Source organism: Mustelus asterias, unplaced genomic scaffold (genome assembly GCF_964213995.1).
Source record: "Mustelus asterias unplaced genomic scaffold, sMusAst1.hap1.1 HAP1_SCAFFOLD_92, whole genome shotgun sequence".
Classification (NCBI taxonomy): Eukaryota; Metazoa; Chordata; class Chondrichthyes; order Carcharhiniformes; family Triakidae; genus Mustelus; species Mustelus asterias.
In genome coordinates, this window is record NW_027590141.1 from 683,961 (window position 1) to 706,953 (window position 22,993).

Consider the following 22,993-nt stretch of genomic DNA (forward strand, 5'->3'; position numbering starts at 1 on the left):
AAAGATGCTGTCAGACATGCTGAGATTTTCCAGCACTTTGTTTTTTGTTAAACATTCACTTGATTGCAGTTTGCTGTGGGTAAATCCTCCCCTTTTAACCCATGTAAAATAAGTTTCCAAAACCCATCACTCTCAGTCCAGGATAGAAATTCACAACATTGTGTCTGCCTGCTTTCCGGCTCAGGATTACTTAAGCTGGGACACATTTTCATTGGAAGCAGATGAGAAAATGTTCACTAGCCTGACTCCTGTGATGAGGGGGTTTGGCTTCTGAGGAAAGGTGGAACAGGTTGGGTCTTTACCCATTGGAATTCAGAAGAATGAGAGGTGATCTTGGTGAAGCATATTAGATCCTGGGGGAGCTTGACCGGGTAGATTCTGAGAGGATGTTTCCCCTCATGGGGTAATATCGAATTATGGAACAGTTGAAAATAAGAGGTCTCTCAGTTTACACCATGAGGAGAAACGTATTCTCTATGAAGATCATTAGTCTTTGGAAATCCCTTCTCCAGTAAGTAGGAGGCTTGGCCATTGAATACATTTAAGGCTGTGTTAAGCTCATAAGATATTGGAGCAGAATTAGGCCATTCGGCCCATCGAGTCTGCTCCGCCATTCGACCATGGCTGATATGCTCCTCATTCCCATTTTCCTGCCTTCTCCCCATAACCAATTAAAAATCTGTCTAACTCCTCCTTAAATTTACTCACTGTCCCAGCATCCACCGCACTTCAGGGTAGCGAATTCCAGATTCACAACCCTTTGGGAGAAGTAGTTTCTCCTCAACTCTGTTTTAAATTTGCTGCCCCTTATCCTAAGACTATAAGCTCTTGTCCTAGAATGCCCCACAAGAGGAAGCATCCGCTCCACGTCTACTTTATCCATACCTTTTATCATCTTGTACACCTCAATTTGATCTCCCCTCATTCTTCTAAATTCCAGAGAGTATAGGCCTATATCTCTTCATACGACAAACCCGTCATCTCTGGAATCAATCTAGTGAACCTCCCCTGAACTGCCTCCAATGCCACGACATCTTTCCTCAAATAAAGGGACCAAAACTATGCACAATACTTCAGGTGTGGTCTCACCAATGCCTTGTATAGTTCCTTACATTTATATTCTAATCCTTTAGCTATAAATGCCAACATTCCATTCACTTTCTTTACAATCTGCTGTTCCTGCATGCTGGTTTCCTGTGACTGGTGAATGAGGACACCCAGATCCTTCTGCACTGGAGCACCCCGAAGTCGCTCCCCATTTAGATAATAAATCGCCTTCCCAACACTCCAGCCCAGGCAACATGCTGGTGACTCTCCTCTGCACTCTTTCCAGTGCAATCACATCCTTCCTATCGTGTTCCTCAGTGTTCCTCTGTCTGTCTGATTCTGTCAGTTGATGTTTCTGAGATTCACCTTGGGACACTCTCCTACATTAAAGTTCTGATATAAATGAAAGTTATTTTTAAATCACATTGTAACAGATTGGGGAAGTCAGGATTAAAACAATATCTGGGTAAATGGAGTTTGGTCACAGATCAGCCGTGACCCCAGTCAATAAGAGAACAGGCTCAAGGGGGATAAATGATTTCCTCCTGTTCCCAATAAACTTGGGCTCAAACACCAGCTGATGAATGGAAAGTAATGGGAGAACTGGGGGGGAAGACACTTCACCAGGAACCAGCGATGGAGCAGAGTTAAAGAGTAGGACAGTCCTGTGGACAGACTACTCAGGAAATGGAATAGATTGTTCAGCCCTTCAAGTCTGCTCTGTTATTCAATTAGACCCTGGTTGATCCATTAGTCTATCTGAACTTGAACAAATACCTGAATTGTTAACTCAAGCTGGTTACAGCAATTATTAACAGCAGCAGAAACACACCATAGCTATCAGAATGCACATGGGTCAGTGCAGGATGTGATTACCTGTTCAATAACTGGGGAATCTGCCTCCAGAAGACTTGTGAACTCGCTGGTGTCTCATTAGGTTTTGTGACTGAGTGAATCTGTTCCCACATATGGAGCAGGTGAACGGCCTCTCCCCGGTGTGAACTCGCTGGTGTATCAGGAGATCAGATGAGTTAGTGAATCCCTTCCCACACACGGAGCAGGTGAAAGGCCTTTCCCCAGTGTGAGCACGCTTGTGTTTCAGCAGGTGAGATGAACTGCTGAATCCCTTCATACACACAGAGCAGGTGAATGGCCGCTCCCCAGTGTGAAGTCGCTGGTGAGTGCGAAGGTTGAACATTCGACTAAAACTCTTTCCACACACGGTGCAGATGAACAGACTCTTCCCAGTGTGGCTGCGCTGATGAGCTTCCAGCTGGGATGGAGAACTGAATTCCTTCCCACAGTCCCCACATTTCCATGGGTTCTCTATGGTGTAGATGTCCTCGTGTCTCTCCAGGTTGGATGATTTAGTGTGTGTATATTTCAAATATCCTGTAAAAGGAGTTTAGAAACATCATGATCAATACAAGATAGAAATTCAGAACAGACATTTCTACTTTCTGTGGAACATCGTTTCCTCACTTGTTCCTGTGAAGCAGTAAATCCTCATCCTGAACACTTTCCCCCCTCCCTGTCCTGCAACCAACTCCCACATTGAACAACCATCTCATATTTCAATGGATTGTCCCGTGTTTGAGTCCAGTGTGCCAGGCTGCATGGCGTATGGGCGCTGTTTCACCCGTAAGATGGATCTGTGCAGCACCCTCTTCCAACTGTTCTGGCTGCCAACCAGCCCCTGTCCACCCACGCAGTTCCAGCAGCACCGCACACAATACTGCTCACCTGCTCCAACAGACTCATGAAGGATGTCCTTTCATTTTCTCAGAGAGTTGGTCAGCCTGGCAAACCCAGTGTGAAATATCTTCACAAATCTTTTCTCCCACCCTCTGTCTCGGTGCTTTTCCAGTCACACTGATGTTTGAAATCTTTTCCCACAGACAGAACAGAGAAACATTTCTCCTCCCGCATTCAAAGGTTGAGAGTGTTCATGTGCTGATAAATCGAGCAACTGTGAAATATTAGTAAGAATTTTGATTTGAGTTTCCTGTCTGTAAAACTTCCACTTCAAATATTCTGCAAAAGAAGTTTACAAAATCACTGTCAGTATAGGAAAAAAAATCAAAACAGACAATTCTTATTTCTCTGGATCATTTTTTCCTCCCTTGTTCCCCCAAATCAGTAAATCCCCGTCCCACACACTCTCCCTCCTCCCTGGGCTGAAATCCAAACCCATCTCACCACTTCTTTCCTCCACTCCCAGTTTTCTCCCTCCCTCTCCTCTGGGTTCAGTTCTCCAGCTCCTGTCTGCAGACTGACAATAAAACCAATGGGTCTTATTGGGAGTGTTGGGGTCTCCAGCGGGTGTTTGTGAATCCTCCCCGCCCACCTCCCAGGGTTTCCTTCCTTCCCAGAGATCAGAGTCCTCATTGATTTGAGGCCAAAGTGTAACCTCTTATTTATTGTCCCCCTCCCCCATCCTCTGATGTGAACCATCCTCCAGTGGCTGAGCCAGGATGGGGCCGTTAACCTGGGCCTGTTCCCGGGAGGGAGGGAGGGAGAAGCCCCGCAGCTGCAAACCAGGGAGCTGACAATGATTCTGAAGGGTTTGCGGATCCACAAAGTGTTTCCAAATCCTCCCAGCCACCGCCTAACGCTGACTCCGCTTCTCCGGGACAAAGGACTCTCGCTCCCGAGGAGAACAAAGGAATTGCGCATGCTCCACATTCAGATCGCGTGTCCGGCCTCATCAGCCTGACCGGACTGCGCATGTGCCAGATCACAATGACGGCAGCTCCGGACCAATAGGAGGAGGAGGGCGGGTCTGGAGGACCGCGGGGGAGCAGTTGGTCCTCCAACCATTCAGGGTGAAAGAGGGGCTCCGACTGAAGCATGCGCATTACGGGTAATGGCGACGGCGAATGCTTATTACCTGGGATCCATAATTTGTCAGCGGAAAATCGCCGATCGGTGGGTACGATTGAACCGGCGAGTGGACGGGAAGGCTTCGTAAACAGGTTGTGCGGATCTGTGAACTCCCCCCAAAATTCTCCGGTTACATCGAGCGGGTCAAAGATCCCTGAGACCGGCCCGTGCGTTAACGGCCTCCATCTTTATTGGGGGCAATGTGCGGCAGTGCGCATGGGTGATCGCCATCTTTGTAGGGGGCAATATTGTCAATGACTGGGAGGGGCTTGTTCCCCATTGTTCAGAATGGAGACAACTTGTCCATCAAACTGCATCAACCCTCTGAGTCCCAATGTCTTGTTGATGAGGCAGAGCGGTGGCAGAGAAGGAAAGAAATCACAAGATGCTTTATAAATATTTTAAGGGCAAGAAGGTAATCAGGGAAAGAGTAAGTAGGTTGGTAGGTTAGGAATCAATTGCCCATTCGGCAACCTGGGTGTGGAGCCGGAAGATGTATTTGAGGTATTAAATGAGTATTTTGCATCTGTGTTCACTGTGTGGAAGGACAATGTTGGTACAGAAAGCAGGGATGGGTGTGTGATAGAATTGAACAGATTGTCATTTGTGGTGTGGTAAATAGCGAGGAGGACAACCTTGGATTGCAGGGTGATACAGACAGGCTGGTCAGGTGGGCAGAACAGTGGCAAATGGAACTTAACCCTGAAAAGTATGAAGTGATTAATTTTGCGAGGATAAGGCCAGGGAATATAAAGGACCAGAGGGACATTGGGGAGCATTCCCAATTATCCCTGAAGCCAGCAGGACAGGTAGATTAGGTGGTTATGTTGGAGCTGTATAAACACTTGTTACTCATAACTCGAGTCCTGTGTGCTGTTCTGTTTAGAACGCTATAGGAAGGATGTGATTGCATCAGAGAGAGTGCAGAGGAGATTCACCAGGATGTTGCCTGGGCTGGACCATTTCAACTATGAAGAGTGGCTGGTTAGGCTGAGGTTGTTTTCCTTAGAGCAGAGAAGGCTGAGGGGTGACCTGACTGAGGTGTACAAGATTATGAGGAATATAAATCAGGTAAATTGAAAGGAACTTTTCCCCTTAGTAGAGGGGTCAATAACCAGGGAGATAGATTTAAGTTAAGGGGCAGGAGGTTTAGAGTGGAGTGGAGGAATAACCTTTCACGCAGAGGGTGATGGGAATCTGGAACTCGCTGTCTGAAAGGATGGTAGAGGCAAAAACCCTCACAATATTTAAGAAGCATTTAGATGAGCAGGTGAAACACCACAGTATTCAAGGCTATGAACCAATTACTGGAAATGGGATTAGGATAGATAGGTGCTTGCTGGCTGGCACAGACATGATGGGCCAAAGGGCCTCTTTCTGCACTGTAGAACTGTATGATGCTAAATGGAGGGAATTTCTGTGCATCCAGAATAAGATGCCAGATAAGTCAGGGTGATGTGTGACTTGAAGGGAAATTTGGAGGGATGATGTTCACATACACCGACTACCCTGGTCCTCCTCGGTGCTGGAGGTTGGTTTATTTGTAAGTAAATAAAATTCCCTCCCGTCACCCCATGCCGCTCCACTTCTCACCCTCTCCCTCCCCTCCCATAGAGAAGAGCCTGGTGTAAGTCCAGACAAGGTGGTAGGTTCCCCTACCAGTGAACCAGTTGAGTTTTTCACAACAATGTCAGTTTTCATGGTCACATTTTTCTCGTATCTGCCCCACAAATGACCAAATTTGTTCAGCTCAATTTCACAGCCTGCTTTTGTGGCTTGTCTCTCATTCCCTTTTCTCTCTTTTGAAATAATTTCACATGGCAATTGGAAGGAAGGATTTGCAGTTGGAAAACTCAAACTAAACATCCCATCAGAATCTGATGGAGTCACTCAATTTATCCAAACCTGAAATCATTGGGTTGTAAACATGGAAGGAGAAAGTACCATTCACTGTGGGGAGAAACCGTACATGTGTTGTGTGGAAACTCATCAGTGCGTTCCCACTGGGGAGAGGCCATTTACCTGCACCGAGTGTGGGAAGAGCTTCGCAAATTCAACCAACCTGCTGAGACACCAGCTCGTTCACACCGGGGAGAGGCCGTTCACTTGCACTGAATGTGGGAAGGGATTCACTCATTCATCATATCTGTTGAGACACCAACCAGTTCACACTGCAGAGAGACCTTTTAAATACACAGACTGTGGGAAAGGCTACAAAAGTTCTGGGGAACCAATACGCCATCAACATGTTTCACACTGACACGAGACCGTTCTCACTGTGGGAGTAGGTTCACACAATCATCCGACCTCACTGTACACCAGTGGATTCACACTGGGGAGAGGCCGATCACCTGCAAAGAGTGTGGGAAGGGATTTGCTCAGATGTCCACTCTGCTGACACACCAGTGGATTCACACTGGGAAGAGACCATTCACCTGCCCTGTGTGTGGGAAGGGATTCATTAATTCATCCAACTTGCTGAGGCACCAACACGTTCACACTGGGGAGAGGCCGTTCACTTGCACGGAGTGTGGGAAGGGATTCACTAATTCATCCCACCTGCTGACGCACCAGCAAGTTCACACTGACGAGATTGAACTGCGGGAAGTGCAACAAAAGTTCCAGGGAACTGCTGTCCCATCAACAAATCCACACTGACTAGAGATGATTCAAGTGTTGTCATTTTTGGTCTGAGTTCAGGTAATCTCATCTCACTGTACACCAGTGCATTGACACTGAGGAGAGAATGTTCACTTCCTCTGAATGTGGGAAAGGAGTCACTCATTCGTCTCATCCACTGAGACCCAGTGATTTCAGAAATAAATCAGAAATACACTGATTGTATTTTACTTTTAATCACAGCCACTACTGAACCATATTCTTTGGGGTCTGTTTCTACTACTGATGATAAACTCCAGGCCAGTTATGTTTTTAATCTTCTGGTTAAAAGTTAAATAAATCAGCTGTATGTTAAGCTGAGTGTCAATCTTTTTGATATCTACAACATGTTAGGAGGTTTTGAGGTGCTCTGCCCATTCCCTCTTTCCTGCATCCTCACGTCCAATAATAAGTGTAAGCAGCTCATATAACTTCAAGATTGTGAACTCGCAATGAACTACCTCCACTATTTCCAACAGCCCACCAGAAAAAACCTGCCTCTAAAGTTCCTCATTGACTGAGCCCTGACACGGTAGCACAGTGGTTCGCACTGCTGCTTCACAGCTCCAGGGACCTGGGTTCGATTCCCAGCTTGGGTCACTGCCTGTGTGGAGTTTGCACATTCTCCTCGTGTCTGCGTGGGTTTCCTCCGGGTGCTCCGGTTTCCTCCCACAGTCCAAAGATGTGCGGGTTAGGTTGATTGGCCATGCTAAAATTGCTCCTTAGTGTCCTGAGATGTGTAGATTAGAGGGATTAGCGGGTAAAATATGTAGGGATATGGGGGTAGGGCCTGGGTGGGATTGTGGTCGGTGCAGACTTGATGGGCCGAATGGCCTCTTTCTGTACTGTAGGGTTTCTATGATTTCTATGAACCTGCATCTTTTTCTGGGTTTTCTCACCATTTAATTGGGACTGTCAATGGTGGTGTTTTTACCCATCATTCCCCTGGTTGAGACCCCTATCCACAGCTCAGGAGAGCAGTGGGCAGGCCTGGTTCTGCCCTGTCTTTGGAACATCCGCAGTGTCAGCCATGATTATGAACAGACACTTTTCTCTCGGATCCACGATGGGTAAAGGGGGGATGGCGGGCGCAATGGATCTGTGGGTGGACGAGATTCTCCGGAAACACGTTGTGTAAATCGCAGACCCCAAATGAGAAGCTACCGAGTGGACACGAGTGGATTTATCCTGGTGACAAAGCTGGAGCAGGAGGAGAGAATGTTGTGAATTTCTATCCTGGATGGATTTCGGAAACTCCTTTTACAGGGGGTTAGAAGAGGAGGATTTACACATGGCAATCTCAAAATAAAGGTTCATCTCTACAGGATGGTACAGTGGTTAGCACTGCTGCCTCACTGTCTGTGAGGAGTTTGCACATTCCACCTGTGACTTTAGGGGTTTTCTCCAGGTGCTCTGCTTTCCTCCCACAGTCAAAAGATGTGCAGGTTAGAGGATTAGCAGGGTAAATGTGTGCAGTTGCTGGCGGTGGGCCTGTGTAAGATACTCTTTTGCAGAGTCAGTGCAGACTCGATGGGCTGAATGGCCTCCTTCTACACTGTAGGGGATTCTATGATTCTTTGGATACAGGTCTTCAAATGGGATGGACAGGTAGATATGGACAGAATGTTTCCACTGAGACATGAATACACAGTAAATAGTAGTAAATCCAATCACTAAAACCCAGACACCAAATCCAGGGACCACTTACACCCAGACACCAAATCCAGAGACCACTAACATTGAGACACCAAATCCAGGGACCACTGACACCAAGACACCAAATCCAGGGACAACTTACACCCAGACACCAAATACAGGGACCACCTATACCGGAACACCAAACCCAGGGACCACTTACACTGAGACGTCAAATCCAAGGACCACTTACACCGAGATACCAAATCCATGAGATCATTTACACTGAGACAGCAAATTTAAGCAATAATAAAAGGACATCTAAGCAAGCAGCCAATGCCACAATAAAATAAAGCTGCTTACAAACTGCGGAGAACATGTTTTTAAAAAATACATTTCTTAAAGGCACATTAGCGTCACTTTCTTGAAAACATAAAGGGTGCAATCTTCCCCAACAAAAATTCTATTTCTCAAAAGAGTCTGACGAGTTTGGCACTGCAATCTTCCCAAACTCTGTCGATTTCTTTAGCAATTGGGAGATTTGTGTCCATGGGGGAGCGGGTGGTGTAGAGCTTTTGCATGCCAGGGAAACCATCAAAATCAACTATGACAATTGCAAAGATCAGAACATTTCAAAGGCTCTCACATGCAGTACGTGTGGTGGAGTTTTAATAAACAAGATTCCAAGAGAGTTGATTGATCCAGAAAATAACAGATTTCTTCTGCAATATAATTCTACAATGGGTGGTTCACAAGAACTCCAGATGTGTGTAAAGTGAAACATTACAGGTCAATTTGTCACACCCAAACAGAACACTCAAACAGAAGAAGCCTGTGGTTTCTTTTCTTCTTCTCCTGTCTGAGAGAAGAAGCAAAAACCGTGTTAAATACTAATCTCTGAGTTAGATATCCAGGTCAAAGCTTCTGGTGTAAGATTTCTTATGAGTTTCGGGGCAGCCAGTGGCGAAGTAATATTGAACAAGTAATCCAGAAACGCAAAGTCATGTTCTGGGGATCTGGGTTCGAATGCCACCATGGCAGACGGTGGAATTTGAATTCAATAACAAAAAAAATCCAGAAATAAACTTTTAATGAAACCATTGCCGATCGTCATACAAAACTCAAGTCCTTTAGGAAAGGAAATCTGCCACCCTTACCCGGTATGTTCCACGTGTGACTCCAGATCCATAGCAATGTGGGTCTTTAAATGGTCCAGCAAACCATTCAGTTCAAGGGCAATTAGGGTTGAGCAATGAGTATGGACAGAGTAAATAGTCAGAAACTGGTTCCACTCAAGAGAGCACCAAGAACTAGGGCACAGATTCAAAGTATTTAGCAAAGGAGTAAGAGTGATGTGAGTAAAAATGTTTCACTCAGAGGTGGGTTGGAGTCTGGAACAAATTCACTGAGAAGGTCGTGGAGGCAGGTTCTATCGAGGTATTGAAAAGAAAATTAGATTGCTATCCAAAAAGAAAGAATGTGCAATGTTACGGGAATAAGGCAGGGAAGTAGCACTGGGTACAATGCCCTTTCAGAGACCCAGGACAGACTCAATGGGCTGAATGGTGTCCTTCTGCACTGTGAGGATTCTGTGTTTCTGTCAGCACAGACCCCACATCATCAGCATTGGAACTGAAACTCCCATCATTACATCAACACCAGAACCACGATGAATTTCAGAAAACTGGGAAATCTTCCAAAAGGCAATGACACTAACATCAGGTGGGTTTAATCAAGCACCCAATGTCTTCAATAGATTGATAGGATTGATGAAAGTTCAGAGTTTAATCCGGAAGAAGATGAATCAGAGAACAGAAATAATCTTGAGTAAGAAAAGGCCCAAATAATGGCACTGTCAAAAACAGGAGATCAATCATTCTCCTCTTATTATTGGAGAAATCCAAAACACTGTGTTTGAATCAAAGCTGATTTAATCAACATTTACAAACAACATCACTGCACACACCAGCTTTCATGCTTATTAATATCAGCAGCAACAAACTCCAACTGTCAGAATGAACATGGTTCAGTCCTGGATGCGATTAACAGCAGATTCTAAATCCAATCCCTTCCGTTACTTGTGAACTCGCTGGTGCCTCAGCAGTGTGGATGAACGACTGAATCTCTTTCCACACACTGAGCAAGGAAATGGCCTCTCCCCGGTGTGAACTCGCTGGTGTGTCAGCAGGGTGGACGACTGAGTGAATCCCTTCCCACACACTGAGCAGATGAACGGCCTCTCCCCAGTGTGACTCCTTTGGTGATTAAGTAGGTTGGACATCCAAGTGAAGCCTTTGCCACAGAAAAAGCAGGTGAAGGGCCTCTCCCTGGTGTGAGTGAGTTGGTGCATCAGCAGATCCATCTGGCTTTCAAAGTACTTCTCACAGTCAGGACATTTAAACAGTCTCTTATCAGTATGAACAAGTTGGTGTGTCAGTAGGTCGAATGAACGGGTAAATCCCTTCCCACACACGGAGCAGGGGAACAGTCTCTCCCCAGTGTGAGTGCGTTTATGGTTCAACAGATCATTTTTCCTTTTATAGTTTTTCTCACAGTCAGAGCATTGGAAAGGTCTCTCCTCACTGTGGATTCGATGGTGTGACAGGAGGTGGGATGAGTTTGTGAAGTCTTTCCCACAGACGGAGCAGGTGAATGGTCTCTCCCCAGTGTGAACACGCCGGTGTCTTAGAAGGTGGGATGATTTAGTGAATCCTTTCTGACACACAGAGCAAGTGAATGGCCTCTCCCGTGTGACTGCGGTGATGAATATGTCACTCAGATGGGTAATCAAATCCCTTCCCACAGTCTCCACATTTCCACGGTTTCTCCCCAGTGGGACAGCACTTGTGTTTTGACAGGTTTGATGAGCGACTGAAACCTCGTCCACACACAGAACATGTAAACACCTTCTCCCCATTGTGAATGGTGCTTTTTGATTCCATGTTCAGAAGCCGATGATGTTCAGGCCCTGATGAATTGGGTGTCTGTCAGATCCTGATGTGATGTTTGATCTGAGTTTCCCACCTACAAATCATCCTCTTCTAATATGCTGTAAAATTAATTCAAAAAGGAGAAAAAAACAGTGATAAACACAAAGGTAGGTTGTGAAATTGAGCTGAATGAATCCGGTAATTTGTGGAGCCGGCACAAGGAAAGAGTGACCACGAAAGCTGCTGGATTGTGATTAAAAACTCAAATGGTTTGTTAATGTCCTTCAATTCAGGAAACCTGCCACCCAGTCCAGATCTACACAAGAATTCAACCTTAATGGGAGGAGAAAGATAGAGATGAAACAGGGAGGGAATGAACGGTAAGGACTTTATACATCGACAACTGGACAAGAACTTTGACAGAACCTGCCAAACCACAACCTTCACCAACTCAAAGGACGCAGGAAAACTATCACCTCCAAATGTCGCTTTCAATCTCAAAACAACTTGTAATCCTGAGGTAACCTGTAACCTCCTGCATTTAAGGGGCAATTTAGCCTGGCCAATCCACTTAACCTGCACACCTTTGGGGTGTGGGAGGAAACCGGAGCACCTAAAGGAAACTCATGCAGTCACAAGGAGAACATGCAAACTCCACACAGTCACCCAAAGCTGGAATCGAACCCGGGTCCCTGGTGCTGTGAAACAGCAGTGTTGACCACTGTGCCACCCTGTGCCACTGTACTATGTTGCTCAGAAATAAGTTTTAGAATTTTGGCCGAGTGATTGTGAAGGCAGAGCAGTAAACTACCAAATCAGAATAGTGTGTGATTCTGAAGAGTAAATGCAGGTAGTGGGGTTTCCATGCACAAACTGCCCTAATCCATATTGGAGAAGAGGTTTGTAGTTTTGGAAGCTGCTGTCAAAGGAGGTTTAGCCAATTGCTGGTAATTCCAGTAATGTCCATGTTCCAGTTATTAATTTGAAAATTTTCTAAATGAAAATTTAATGAAAATCCCCGACAGAACTACTTTTTCCTTACTTGAAACACAGCTTTAAATGGTCCGTTTGTTTCTAGATTCAGTTCCATGAGCAACGCCTTCAACTAAACAAAATCAAAACACTGCAGCTGCTGGAAATCTGAAATGAAAAGAGAAAACGTTGTAAATACTCATCAGGTTAGACAGCACCTATAGAGACAGAAATAGAGTTAATGTTTGCAGTCACTGATGCTCCTCTAATAAAACACATACCAATAGCTGCTGTTTAATGGGGCCGTGGATCCCACAATCCCCTGTGCCCCAGAAACAGCTCTATCCACCACACACATTTCCCATTATGACACTTCTATGTCAAGAGGGCGAGCTGGTTAAAAGTCGTCAAGTTCCATTTTTGCGTGTTGATGTTCATTAAAGCTACGGATCGACTTCCCCCTCATTATGTATCAATTTCAGATACTTTGGTTGAGAATTTCCATTCCCCTACTTCCTGGTGGATAATGGATGCCTTGAGCACTTCGATTACAGTACAATTTGATTCCTAATTTTATTAACTGCACCCTAATTTTCACATCGCAGCAGAAAAAGCTACTGTTCACAAATGAGGAGTTTCGATGGCGTGCGTTTTACCCACCATTCCTCGCGGTGGGGAATGTCCCCTATCCACAGTGAAGCAGTGTTTGACGCATGCGTAACGTGGACGATGGCAATGGAGAGGGACGTTCCTCTGTCTCATCAACAACCGGTAAGGATGCGGATACATGGAGGGAGGATTGGAACCGGCAGATGGACGGAGAGGGTTTCTAAATATCTGGTGAAGGTCTCAAACCTCTAATAGTAATCCGCAGGTCCCGTGTTTGCAGCTTCAGGTCTTTTTCCCGGGACGAGGCGAGGTTAACAGCCGCCATCTTGATTCAGCAGGGAGCGGAGCGCATGCGCTGGTGTCTTGGTGACGCAACAGAGAGTGGGTGGGGCTTAGGCATTTTCTGTTCCCAACCGGGTCCTAGTGACCGGAATGCACAGCAATCTGAGCAACAGGTTTTAAACAGCTTCACCCGCTCGCAGGCTGCAGCTAATGTTTGCAGCCGAGAGGAATCCATGGACCATGTACATACTCCAGAAGTTGTTTATTCCTGTTTGGCGCAAGAGTGGTAAGGGAATTGTGGCCAAGCCATGGCTTACAAGGGAAATTAGAGATAGTATCAGATTCAAGGAAGAAGCATTCAAATCGGCAAGAAAAAGCAATAGGCCCGAGGATTGGGAGCAGTTTAAAATTCAGCAAAGGAGGACCAAGGGATTGATTAAGAAGGGAAAAATGGAGTATGAAAGGATGCAAGCAGGGAACATAAAAACTGACTGTAAAAGTTTCTATTACTATGTAAAGAGAAGAAGATTGACAAAGACAAATGTTAGAAATGGGAGAATTCATAATGGGGAATAAAGAAATGGCTGAGGAATTAAATTGGTACTTTGCTTCAGTCTTCACAAAGGAAGACGTGAATAATGTACCAGAAGTGCTGAAAGAAACATGTGTTAGTCAGGGGCTGAAGGAAATCAGCATCAGTTGAGAAGTTTTTGGGGAAATTGATGGGATTGAAGGTGGATAAATCTCCAGGTCCAGATAAGCTTCATCCCAGAGTATCTCAGGAAGTGGTCCTGGAAATAGTAGATACATTGGTGGTTATTTTCCCAAATTCCTTGGAATCGGTAATAGTTCCGACAGATTGGAGGGTAGCTAATGTAAACCCACTATTCAAAAAGGGAGGGAGAGAGAAAACAGGGAACTATAGACCAGTGAGCCTAACATTGGTATTGGGGAAGTTGCTGGTGTCTATTATCAAGGATTTCACAACTCGGCATTTGGAAGGCAGTGGTATAATCAGACAAAGACAGCATGGATTTACAAAAGGGAAATCATGCTTGACGAATCTATTGGAATTTTGTAAGGATGTAAGTAGTAGAGTTGACCGAGGAGAACCAGTGGATGTGGTTTATTTAGACTTTCAGAAGGCTTTCGACAAGGTCTCACATATGAGACTGCTATGTAAAGTTAAAGGACATGGGATTGCAGGGAATGTCTTGAGATGGATAGAAAGCTGGTTCGCAGATAAGAAGTGAAGCATTGGCATAAATGAGTCTTTTTCTGATTGGCAGTCAGTGACTAGTGGGGTTTGGCAGGGATCTGTGCTAGGACCCCAACTCTTCACATTATATATTAATGATTTGGAAGAGGGAACGGAATGTATTATCTCCAAGTTTGCAGATAATACAAAGTTGAGTGGGAGGGTGAGCTGTGAGGAGGCTGCAGAGATGCTTTAGCGTGATTTGGACAGGCTGAGTGTGTGGGCGTCAGCATTGCAGATGCAGTACAATGTGGATAAATGTGAGATTATCCACTTTGGTAGCAATAATAGGAAGACAGATTATTACTTGAATAGGTGTAAATTGAGGGAGGTATTTACTCAACAAGATGTTTGATTCCTCGTGCATCAGTCGCTGAAAGTAAGCGTGCAGGTACAGTAGGCAGTAAAGAAGGCAAATGATATGTAGGCCTTCATAGCAAGAGGATTTGAGTATAGGGATCGGGATGTTTTGCTGCAGTTCTATAGGGCGTTGGTGAGGCCACACCTGGAGTATTGTGTACAGTTTTGGTGTCCTTATCTGAGGAAGGATGTCCTTGTTATAGAGGGAGTGCAGCGAAGGTTTACCAGGCTGATTCCTGGGATGGCAAGTCAGTCATATGAGGAGAAACTAAATCGGTTAAGATTATATTCACTGGAGTTTGGAAGAGTTGGATCTCATAGAAACTTAAAAATTCTAACAGGGTTCGACAGGGTAGATACAGGAAGAATGTTCCCAATGGTGGGGGGAGTCCAGAACTCGGGGTCATAGTTTGAGGATAAGGGGTAAACCTTTTAGAACTGAGGTGAGGAGAAATTTCTTTACCCAGAGGGTGATGAATGTGTGGAATTCACTGCCACAGAATATAGATCAAGGGATATGGGGGAACGGGAGTGGGGTGGGGGGGGGGGATTAGGATATTGAATTTGATGATCAACCATGACCATAATGAATGGCGGAGCAAGCTCGAAGGGCTGAATGACCTACCCCCACTTCTAGATTCTATGTTTCAGTGTGAAAAGTTGCCTGAAGCGGTGGCAAAATATTTGGTTACATTTCAGCCCCAGGCTCCTCATGTTTACATAGAAACATACTGGAAAGTAGAAGTGGGGAGGACGCTATTCGGCCCTTCGAGCCTGCTCCGCCGTTCATTATGGTCATGGCTGATCATCAAATTCAATATCATAATCCCGCTTCCCCCCCCACCCCCCGTATCCCTTGATCCCCAAGAAATGTATCTAATTCCTTATTGAAATCAGACTCTACTTCTACTTTTGAGGAAGGGAGTTCCAAAGATTCAAGACTCTCTGAGTGAAAAAAAATCTTCTCATCTCTGTCTTCAATGGGCAACACTTTTTTATGATGTGGAGATGCCGGCGTTGGACTGGGGTAAGCACAGTAAGAAGTCTCACAACACCAGGTTAAAGTCCAACAGGTTTATTTGGTAGCAAATACCATAAGCTTTCGGAGCGCTGCTCCTTCGTCAGATGGAGTGGATATCTGCTCTCAAACAGTGCACAGAGACACAAAATCAAGTTACAGAATACTGATTAGAATGCGAATCCCTACAGCTAGCCAGGTCGTAAAGATACAGACAATTTGGGTGGAGGGAGCATTAAGCACAGGTTCAAGAGATGTGTATTGTCTCCAGACAAAACAGCTAGTAAGATCAGGAGGCAAGCTGTGGGGGTTACTGATAATGTGACATAAATCCAACATCCCGGTTTAGGCCGTCCTCATGTGTGCGGAACTTGGCTATCAGTTTCTGCTCAGCGACTCTGCGCTGTCGTGTGTCGTGAAGGCTGCCTTGGAGAACGCTTACCTGAAGATCCGAGGCTGAATGCCCGTGACTGCTGTGCACTGTTTGAGAGCACATTTCCACTCCATCTGACGAAGGAGCAGCGCTCCGAAAGCTTATGGTATTTGCTACCAAATAAACCTGTTGGACTTTAACCTGGTGTTGTTACAACACTTTTTAAAACAGTGACCCCAAGATTCTCCCATAAGAGTAAACATCCTCTCCACATCCAAGATCTTTCAGGATCTTGAAGGTTTAAATTAAGTTGCCTCTTACTCTTTTAAAGTCGAGCAGAAGCTAAACTTGAGCAGAGACAGTCTCTGGTGTTATTATATGGGACTGATTTACTTCTGGTCCTGTAATAAATGCATTTATTATTTCCAGTCTTGTAATATAGTCCTGTAGCTACGTTATATATTTCCAGTCATAGAGTCATTCCAGCACAGAAGGAGTCCATTGGACAACTCGAGTCCATACCGACTCTCACAGTAATTTCATAGTTTTTCATGATTTTCACAGTGACTTCATTGCAGTGTTAATGTCAGCATCCTTGTGACACTAATTAATAAATTATCAAAACTAAACTATAAACTGTCTGTCGAGCAGTTCTGTCCGTCTGGAGTGGGTCCCATTCTGTAACCCTGCAGCACCCATCCAATCTCATTTAGAAATTATTGATCCCCTCGGCTTGACTACCCCCACAGGCAGCAAGTTCAAGATCATCATTAATCACAACCCCCTGTATCTTAACTGTGGAGGGGTCTTTCTCTGCATGGAGGTCAGTGACCAGTGGAGTGCCCCAGGGATCTGTTCTGGGACCCTTGCTGTTTGTCATTTTCATAAATGACCTGGATGAGGAAGTGGAGGGATGGGTTGGTCAGTTTGCTGACGACACCAAGGTAGGTGGTGTTGTGGATAGTTTGGAGGGATGTCAGAAGTTGCAGCGAGACATAGATAGAATGCAAGACTGGGCGGAGAAGTGGCAGATGGACTTCAACCCGGATAAGTGTGTGGTGATCCATTTTGACAGATCCAATGGGATGAAGCAGCAGTATAATATGAAGGGTACCATTCTTAGCAGTGTAGAGGATCAGAAGGACCTTGGGGTCCGGGTCCATAGGACTCTTAAATCGGCCTCGCAGGTGGAGGATGCGGTCAAGAAGGCGTACGGCGTACTGGCCTTCATTAATCGAGGGATTGAGTTTAGGAGTCGGGAGATAATGCTGCAGCTTTATAGGACCCTGGTTAGACCCCACTTGGAGTACTGCGCGCAGTTCTGGTCACCTCATTACAGGAAAGATGTTGAAGCCATTGAAAGGGTGCAGAGGAGATTTACAAGGATGTTGCCTGGATTGGGGGGCATGCCTTATGAGGATAGGTTGAGGGAGCTTGGTCTCTTCTCCCTGGAGAGACGAAGGATGAGAGGTGACCTGATAGAGGTTTACAAGATGTTGAGAGGTCTGGATAGGGTAGACTCTCAGAGGCTATTTCCAAGGGCTGAAATGGTTGCTACGAGAGGACACAGGTTTAAGGTGCTGGGGGGTAGGTACAGAGGAGATGTCAGGGGTAAGTTTTTCACTCAGAGGGTGGTGGGTGAGTGGAATCGGCTGACGTCGGTGGTGGTGGAGGCAAACTCGTTGGGGTCTTTTAAGAGACTTCTGGATGAGTACATGGGATTTAATGGGATTGAGGGCTATAGATAGGCCTAGAGGTGGGGATGTGATCGGCGCAACTTGTGGGCCGAAGGGCCTGTTTGTGCTGTGGCTTTCTATGTTCTATGTTCTATGTTAACCCAACTAGAGCCATCCGATCCATTAAATATATTTTTAGTTCAGTCATAGCAGAGATATTTGTATCATCGATAGTCACAGGTGAGGTGCCTGAAGACTGGAGGGTGGCAAATGTTGTGCCTTTGTTTAAAAAGGGCTGCAGGGAAAAGCCTGGGAACTACAGGCCAGTGAGCCTCACATCTGTGGTGGGTAAGTTGTTGGAAGGTATTTTGAGAGACAGGATCTACAGGCATTTCAAGATGCAATGACTGATTAGGGACAGTCAGCATGGCTTTGTGAGTGGTGAAGAAGGCATTCAGCGTGCTTGATTTCATTGGTCAGAACATTGAATACAGGAGTTGGGATGTCTTGTTGAAGTTGTACAAGACATTGGTAAGGCAACACTTGGAATGCTGTGTGCAGTTCTGGTCACCCTATTATAGAAAGGATATTATTAAACTAGAAAGAGTGCAGAAAAGACTTATTAGGATGCTACCGGGACTTGATGGATTGAGTTATAAGGAGAGGCTGGATAGACTGGGACTTTTTTGTCTGGAGCGTAGGAGGCTGAGGGGTGACCTTATAGAGGTCTATAAAATAATGAGGGGCACAGACAAGGTAGATAGTCAATATCTTTTCCCAAAGTAGGGGAGTCTAAAACTAGAGGGCATAGGTTTAAGGTGAGAAGGGCAATTTTTTCATACAGAGAATGGTGAGTGTCTGGAACAAGCTGCCAGAGATAGTAGTAGAGGCGGGTATGATTTTGACTTTTAAAAAGCATTTAGACAGTTACATGGGTAAGATGGGTTTCGAGGGATATGGGCCAAATGCGGGCAATTGGGACGAGCTTAAGGGTTTAAAAAAAAGGCGGCATGGACAAATTGGGCCGAAGGGCCTGTTTCCATGCTGTAAACCTCTATGACTCTGTATAGACTGTCTGGCAGCCTGCATGGAGATTTTCAGCTCTCTGTGTCCAGGACAGGAAGCAGTGAGCATGGATCTGTCAATCAGCCTCAATCAGCACCTTCAGGAGAATTGAAAGGGTGAATATTAGATACAGCAGAGTGAGAATGGAGGGAGAGTGTGTGGGATGGAGATTTACAGCTTTTGGGGAATGAGAGAGGAAAGAATGTTCCATAGAAACTAGAATTGTCTGCTCTGAATTTCTATCCTGTACTGACACTGATGACTTTTGTAAACACCTTTTACAGGCTATCAGAAGGTGAGGGTTTACAGACAGAAATCTCAAACCAAACATCACGTCAACATCTGACAGAGTCACTCAATTCATCGGGACCTGAATATCATCGGCCTTTGAATCTAGAAGGAGAAATGTTTCTCTGCTCTGTCTGCTTCAGGAGATTTTAAACATCAGTGTGACTGGAAAGCACTGAGACATACACACCCGGGTGAGAGTGTTCCAGTGCACTGCGTGTGGAAAACACTTCAGTTGCACAGCCTGAAAAAACATCGCAGCATTCACAGCGGGGAGAGACTGTACCCGTGTTCTGTGTGTGGATGAGGTTTCAACTGATTGTCCGACCTGGAGAGTCACAAGGACACCTGCACCATGGAGAAACGGTGGAAATGTGGGGACTGTGGGAAGGGATTTAGATACCCTTCTCACCTGGAAACCCATCGACGCAGCCACACTGGGGAGAGACCGTTCACCTGTTCTCAGTGTGGGAATGGATTCAGTCGATTATCCACTCTGCAGACACACCAGCGAGTTCACAATGAGGAAAGGCCATTCATCTGCTTTCATTGTGGGAAGAGATTCACTCAGTCATCTGCCCTGCAGACACACCAGCGAGTTCACAATGAGGAGAGACCATTCATCTGCTCTCAGTGTGGGAAGGGATTCAGTCAGTCATCCAGCCTGCGGACACACCAGCGAGTTCACACTAGGGAGAGGCCGTTTATCTGCTCTCAGTGTGGGAATGGGTTCACTCAGTTATCCCATCTGAAGACACACCAACGGTTTCACACTGGGGAGAGGCCGTTCACCTGCCCTCAGTGCGAGAAGGGATTTGCTCAGTTATCCACTCTTCAGACACACCAGCGAGTTCACACCAAGGAGAGACCGTTCACCTGCTCTCAGTGTGGGAAAGGATTCACTCAGTTATCCAACCTGCGGAGACACCAGCGAGTTCACATGTGATTCCAGGGGTTGGATTCTGCTGTTATTGTTTCTGCTCTCAATTACATCCAGGACTGTATTTTGTTCATTCTCACAGTTGGTCACTGGGGAGAATTGGAGGCTCTCTTTCTGCTGGACTGGCCGGACTCACCACTTTGCCTCCAGTGGGCTGATAATCTTTTAACCTTGTTGCGAATATCTGGCTTTGGATTTCTCAAGGATCACAGAGTGAAAGGGTGTTGGGAAGTTTAAAGATATTTTGTTCGCAATTATGTTTGGAAGGCTCGCAAAGCATGCAGAGGGAGTAGTGAGCATGAGGAACTGAAAGAGATTAGTATTCGTGAAAAAGTAGCACTGGAGAAATTAATGGGGTTGGAAGTGAATAAATCCCCAAAAAGCTGCTGATCTACATCCCAGAGTGTTGGAAGAGGTGGCTGTGGAGATAGTGGATACATTGGTGGTCATCTTTCCAAATTCTATAGATTGTGGAATGGTTGTTGCAGATTGGAAGGTGGTAAATGAAACCCCACTCTTTAAGGAGGGAGAGAGAAAACGGGGAACCACAGACCCATCAGCCTGACATCAGCCAGAGGGAAAATGCTCCAATCTATTGTACAGGATGTGATAACAGATGAATATGCATATTCAGAACAGGGGTACGTCCCTCGAGCCTACTTCACCATTCAATATGTGCACAGCTGATCTGATTGTAACCTCAACTCCACATTCCCGCCGACCCCCCGATAACCTTTCAGCCCCTTGCTTATTGAGAATCTGTCCAGCTCTGCCTTCAAAAGATTCAGAGACTCTGCGTCCACTGCCCTTTGAGGAAGAGAGTTCCAGATATTCAGACCCTCTGAGAGGAAGAAGTTCTCCTGTTATTTGTTTTAATCGAGCCGCCTCTTACTCTTCTAAACTCCAGTGGATACAAGCCCAGCCTGTCCAATCAATCCTCATTAGACAAACCAGCCATTTCAGGTATTAGTCCAGTAAACCTTCTCTGAGCTGTTTCCAATGTGTTTACATCTTTCCTAAATGAGAGCCATATTGTACACAGTACTCCAGATGGTTTCACCAATATCCTGTATAATCTCCCTACTTTTTTATTCAATTCCCTTCGCAATAAACAACAACATTCTATTAGCTTTCCCAATTCCCTGCTGTACCTGTATACCGGCCTTTTGTGATTCAAGCACTGGGACACCCAGATCCCTCTGTAATCTCAGCTCTGCAATCTCACACCATTTAAATGATAAGCTTCTCTTTTATTCTTCCTGCCAAAATGGATGATTTGACTTTTTGCCACATTATATTCCATTTGGCGGATCTTTGCCCCTGTTTTAACCGATCTATATATTTTTGTAACCAAAAACAGAAGATGCTGGAAAATCTCAGCAGGTCTGGCAGCATCTGTAAGGAGAGAAAAGAGCTGATGTTTCGAGTCCAGATGACCCTTTGTTAAAGCTAAAAGGCAGAGAAAGTGGGAGATGTTTATACTGCCGGATGAGGGAATTAGAAATGAATCATAGCCACAGAAACCAGGGGAAAAGACTGCTCATAGCTGTCCACAGAGAGAATATAGGGTGTGAATGGCCAAAAGCCAGAGAAGCTAAAATGAAGATGTTTGGGATTTGTGGGGCGGGGGGGTGGGGGGTGGGTGGAATGAATGGGATGAGGTAAGATTTAGCAAAGGGGGAGAAAAGGTAAGGGAAGGGGAATAAAGTAGGGGGAAAGAGTGGGAGGGGGGAAGAAAAATGAAGAAACACAAAGAAAAAGAAATTAAAAAAATAAAAATACATATTTTTGTAGTCTCCTTATGTCATCTTCACAACTTTCCTACCTATCTTTATGCCATTAGCAAATTTAGCAACCATCCCCTCAGTCCTTTCACCTCAGTCTAAGGGCTAAAAGGGGTCACGAGAAAGCATTGGGCAGCAGGATTAAGGAAAATCCCAAGGCTTTTTATACATATATAAAGAGCAACAGGGAGAGGGTTGGCCCACTCAAGGACAGGGGAGGGAATCTATGCGTGGAGCCAGAAGAAATGGCGAGGAAATGAGTACTTTGCGTCAGTATTCATCAAAGAGAAGGACTTGGTGGATGATGAGTCTGGGAAAGGGTGTGTGAATAGTTTGAGTCATGTTGAGATCAAAAAGGAGGAGATATTGAGGTTCTTGAGAAACATTAAGGTAGACAAGTCCCCAGGGCCTGATGGGATATACCCCAGAATACTGAGAGAGGCAAGGGAGGAAATTGCTGGAGCCTTGAGAGAAATCTTTGTATCATCACTGGCTACAGAGGAGGTAAACACAGTAAGAAGTCTCTCAACACCAGGTTAAAGTCCAACAGGTTTATTTGGTAGCAAATGCTACTATTTTTCGGAGCGCTGCCCCTTCGTCAGGTGGACTTGCAAAATCTCACCAGCTGTCCTGTCTGGAGACAATACACATCTCTTTAACCTGTGCTTAATGCTCTCTCCACTCACATTGTTTGTACCTTTAAGATTTGATGAGCTGTATTAGCATTGATTTGCTTGATTAGCATTCCAATCATTATTCTGTAAATTGAGTTTGTGTCTCTGTATGCCCTGTTTGTGAGCACATCTCCCACTCCACCTGACGAAGGAGCTGTGCTCCGAAAGCTAATGGCATTTGCTACCAAATAAATCTGTTGGACGTTAACCTGGTGTTGTGAGACTTCTTACTGTGTTTACCCCAGTCCAACGCCGGCATCTCCACATACAGAGGAGGTCCCAGAGGATTGGAGAATAGCCAATCTTGTTCCTTTGTTTAAGAAGAGTAGCAAGAACAAGCCAGGGAATTACAGGCTGGTGAGCATTACATCAGTGGTAGGGAAATTATTGGAGTGGATTCTTCAAGATAGGATTTATTCCCACTTGGAAACAAGTGGACGTATTAGCAAGAAGCAACATGGTTTTGTGAAGGGGAGGTCGTGTCTCACTAAAGTGATTGAGTTTTTCGAGGAAGTGACGAAGATGATTGATGAGGGTAGGG

General features: G+C 45.4%; 3 protein-coding genes across 6 annotated transcripts in view; 2 read left to right on the forward strand and 1 right to left on the reverse strand.

Moving 5' to 3' along the window:
• LOC144484092 (uncharacterized) overlaps positions 1-22,993 on the forward strand; it is a 407,989-nt gene that overhangs the window by 308,605 nt on the left and 76,391 nt on the right. The gene's annotated exons all lie outside the window — the stretch shown is intronic.
• On the reverse strand, positions 9,298-13,077 carry LOC144484095 (uncharacterized). 2 transcript variants are annotated; one of them, XM_078202641.1, is made up of 3 exons: positions 12,981-13,077; positions 12,196-12,293; positions 9,298-11,272 (listed from the first exon to the last, which is right to left on the reverse strand). In XM_078202641.1, the coding sequence occupies exon 3, from the start codon at positions 11,138-11,140 to the stop codon at positions 10,298-10,300; it is 843 nt and encodes a 280-aa protein (XP_078058767.1). In that variant the 5' UTR covers positions 11,141-11,272; positions 12,196-12,293; positions 12,981-13,077; the 3' UTR covers positions 9,298-10,297. The 2 variants fall into 2 exon arrangements, with proteins under 2 accessions (XP_078058767.1, XP_078058768.1); XM_078202642.1 differs by having other exon boundaries at positions 10,140-11,272; positions 12,786-13,077.
• On the forward strand, positions 12,839-21,561 carry LOC144484100 (uncharacterized). Its single transcript, XM_078202650.1, has 2 exons — positions 12,839-12,896; positions 19,051-21,561. Exon 2 carries the CDS (start codon positions 19,410-19,412, stop codon positions 19,998-20,000), a length of 591 nt encoding a protein of 196 aa, XP_078058776.1. The 5' UTR covers positions 12,839-12,896; positions 19,051-19,409; the 3' UTR covers positions 20,001-21,561.

What these genes read in the sequence shown, in the direction of transcription:
- LOC144484095 (XM_078202641.1), bottom strand. Translation starts at nt 11,140, where the DNA reads ATGGGGAGAAGGTGTTTACATGTTCTGTGTGTGGACGAGGTTTCAGTC.
- LOC144484100 (XM_078202650.1), top strand. Translation starts at nt 19,410, where the DNA reads ATGGAGAAACGGTGGAAATGTGGGGACTGTGGGAAGGGATTTAGATAC.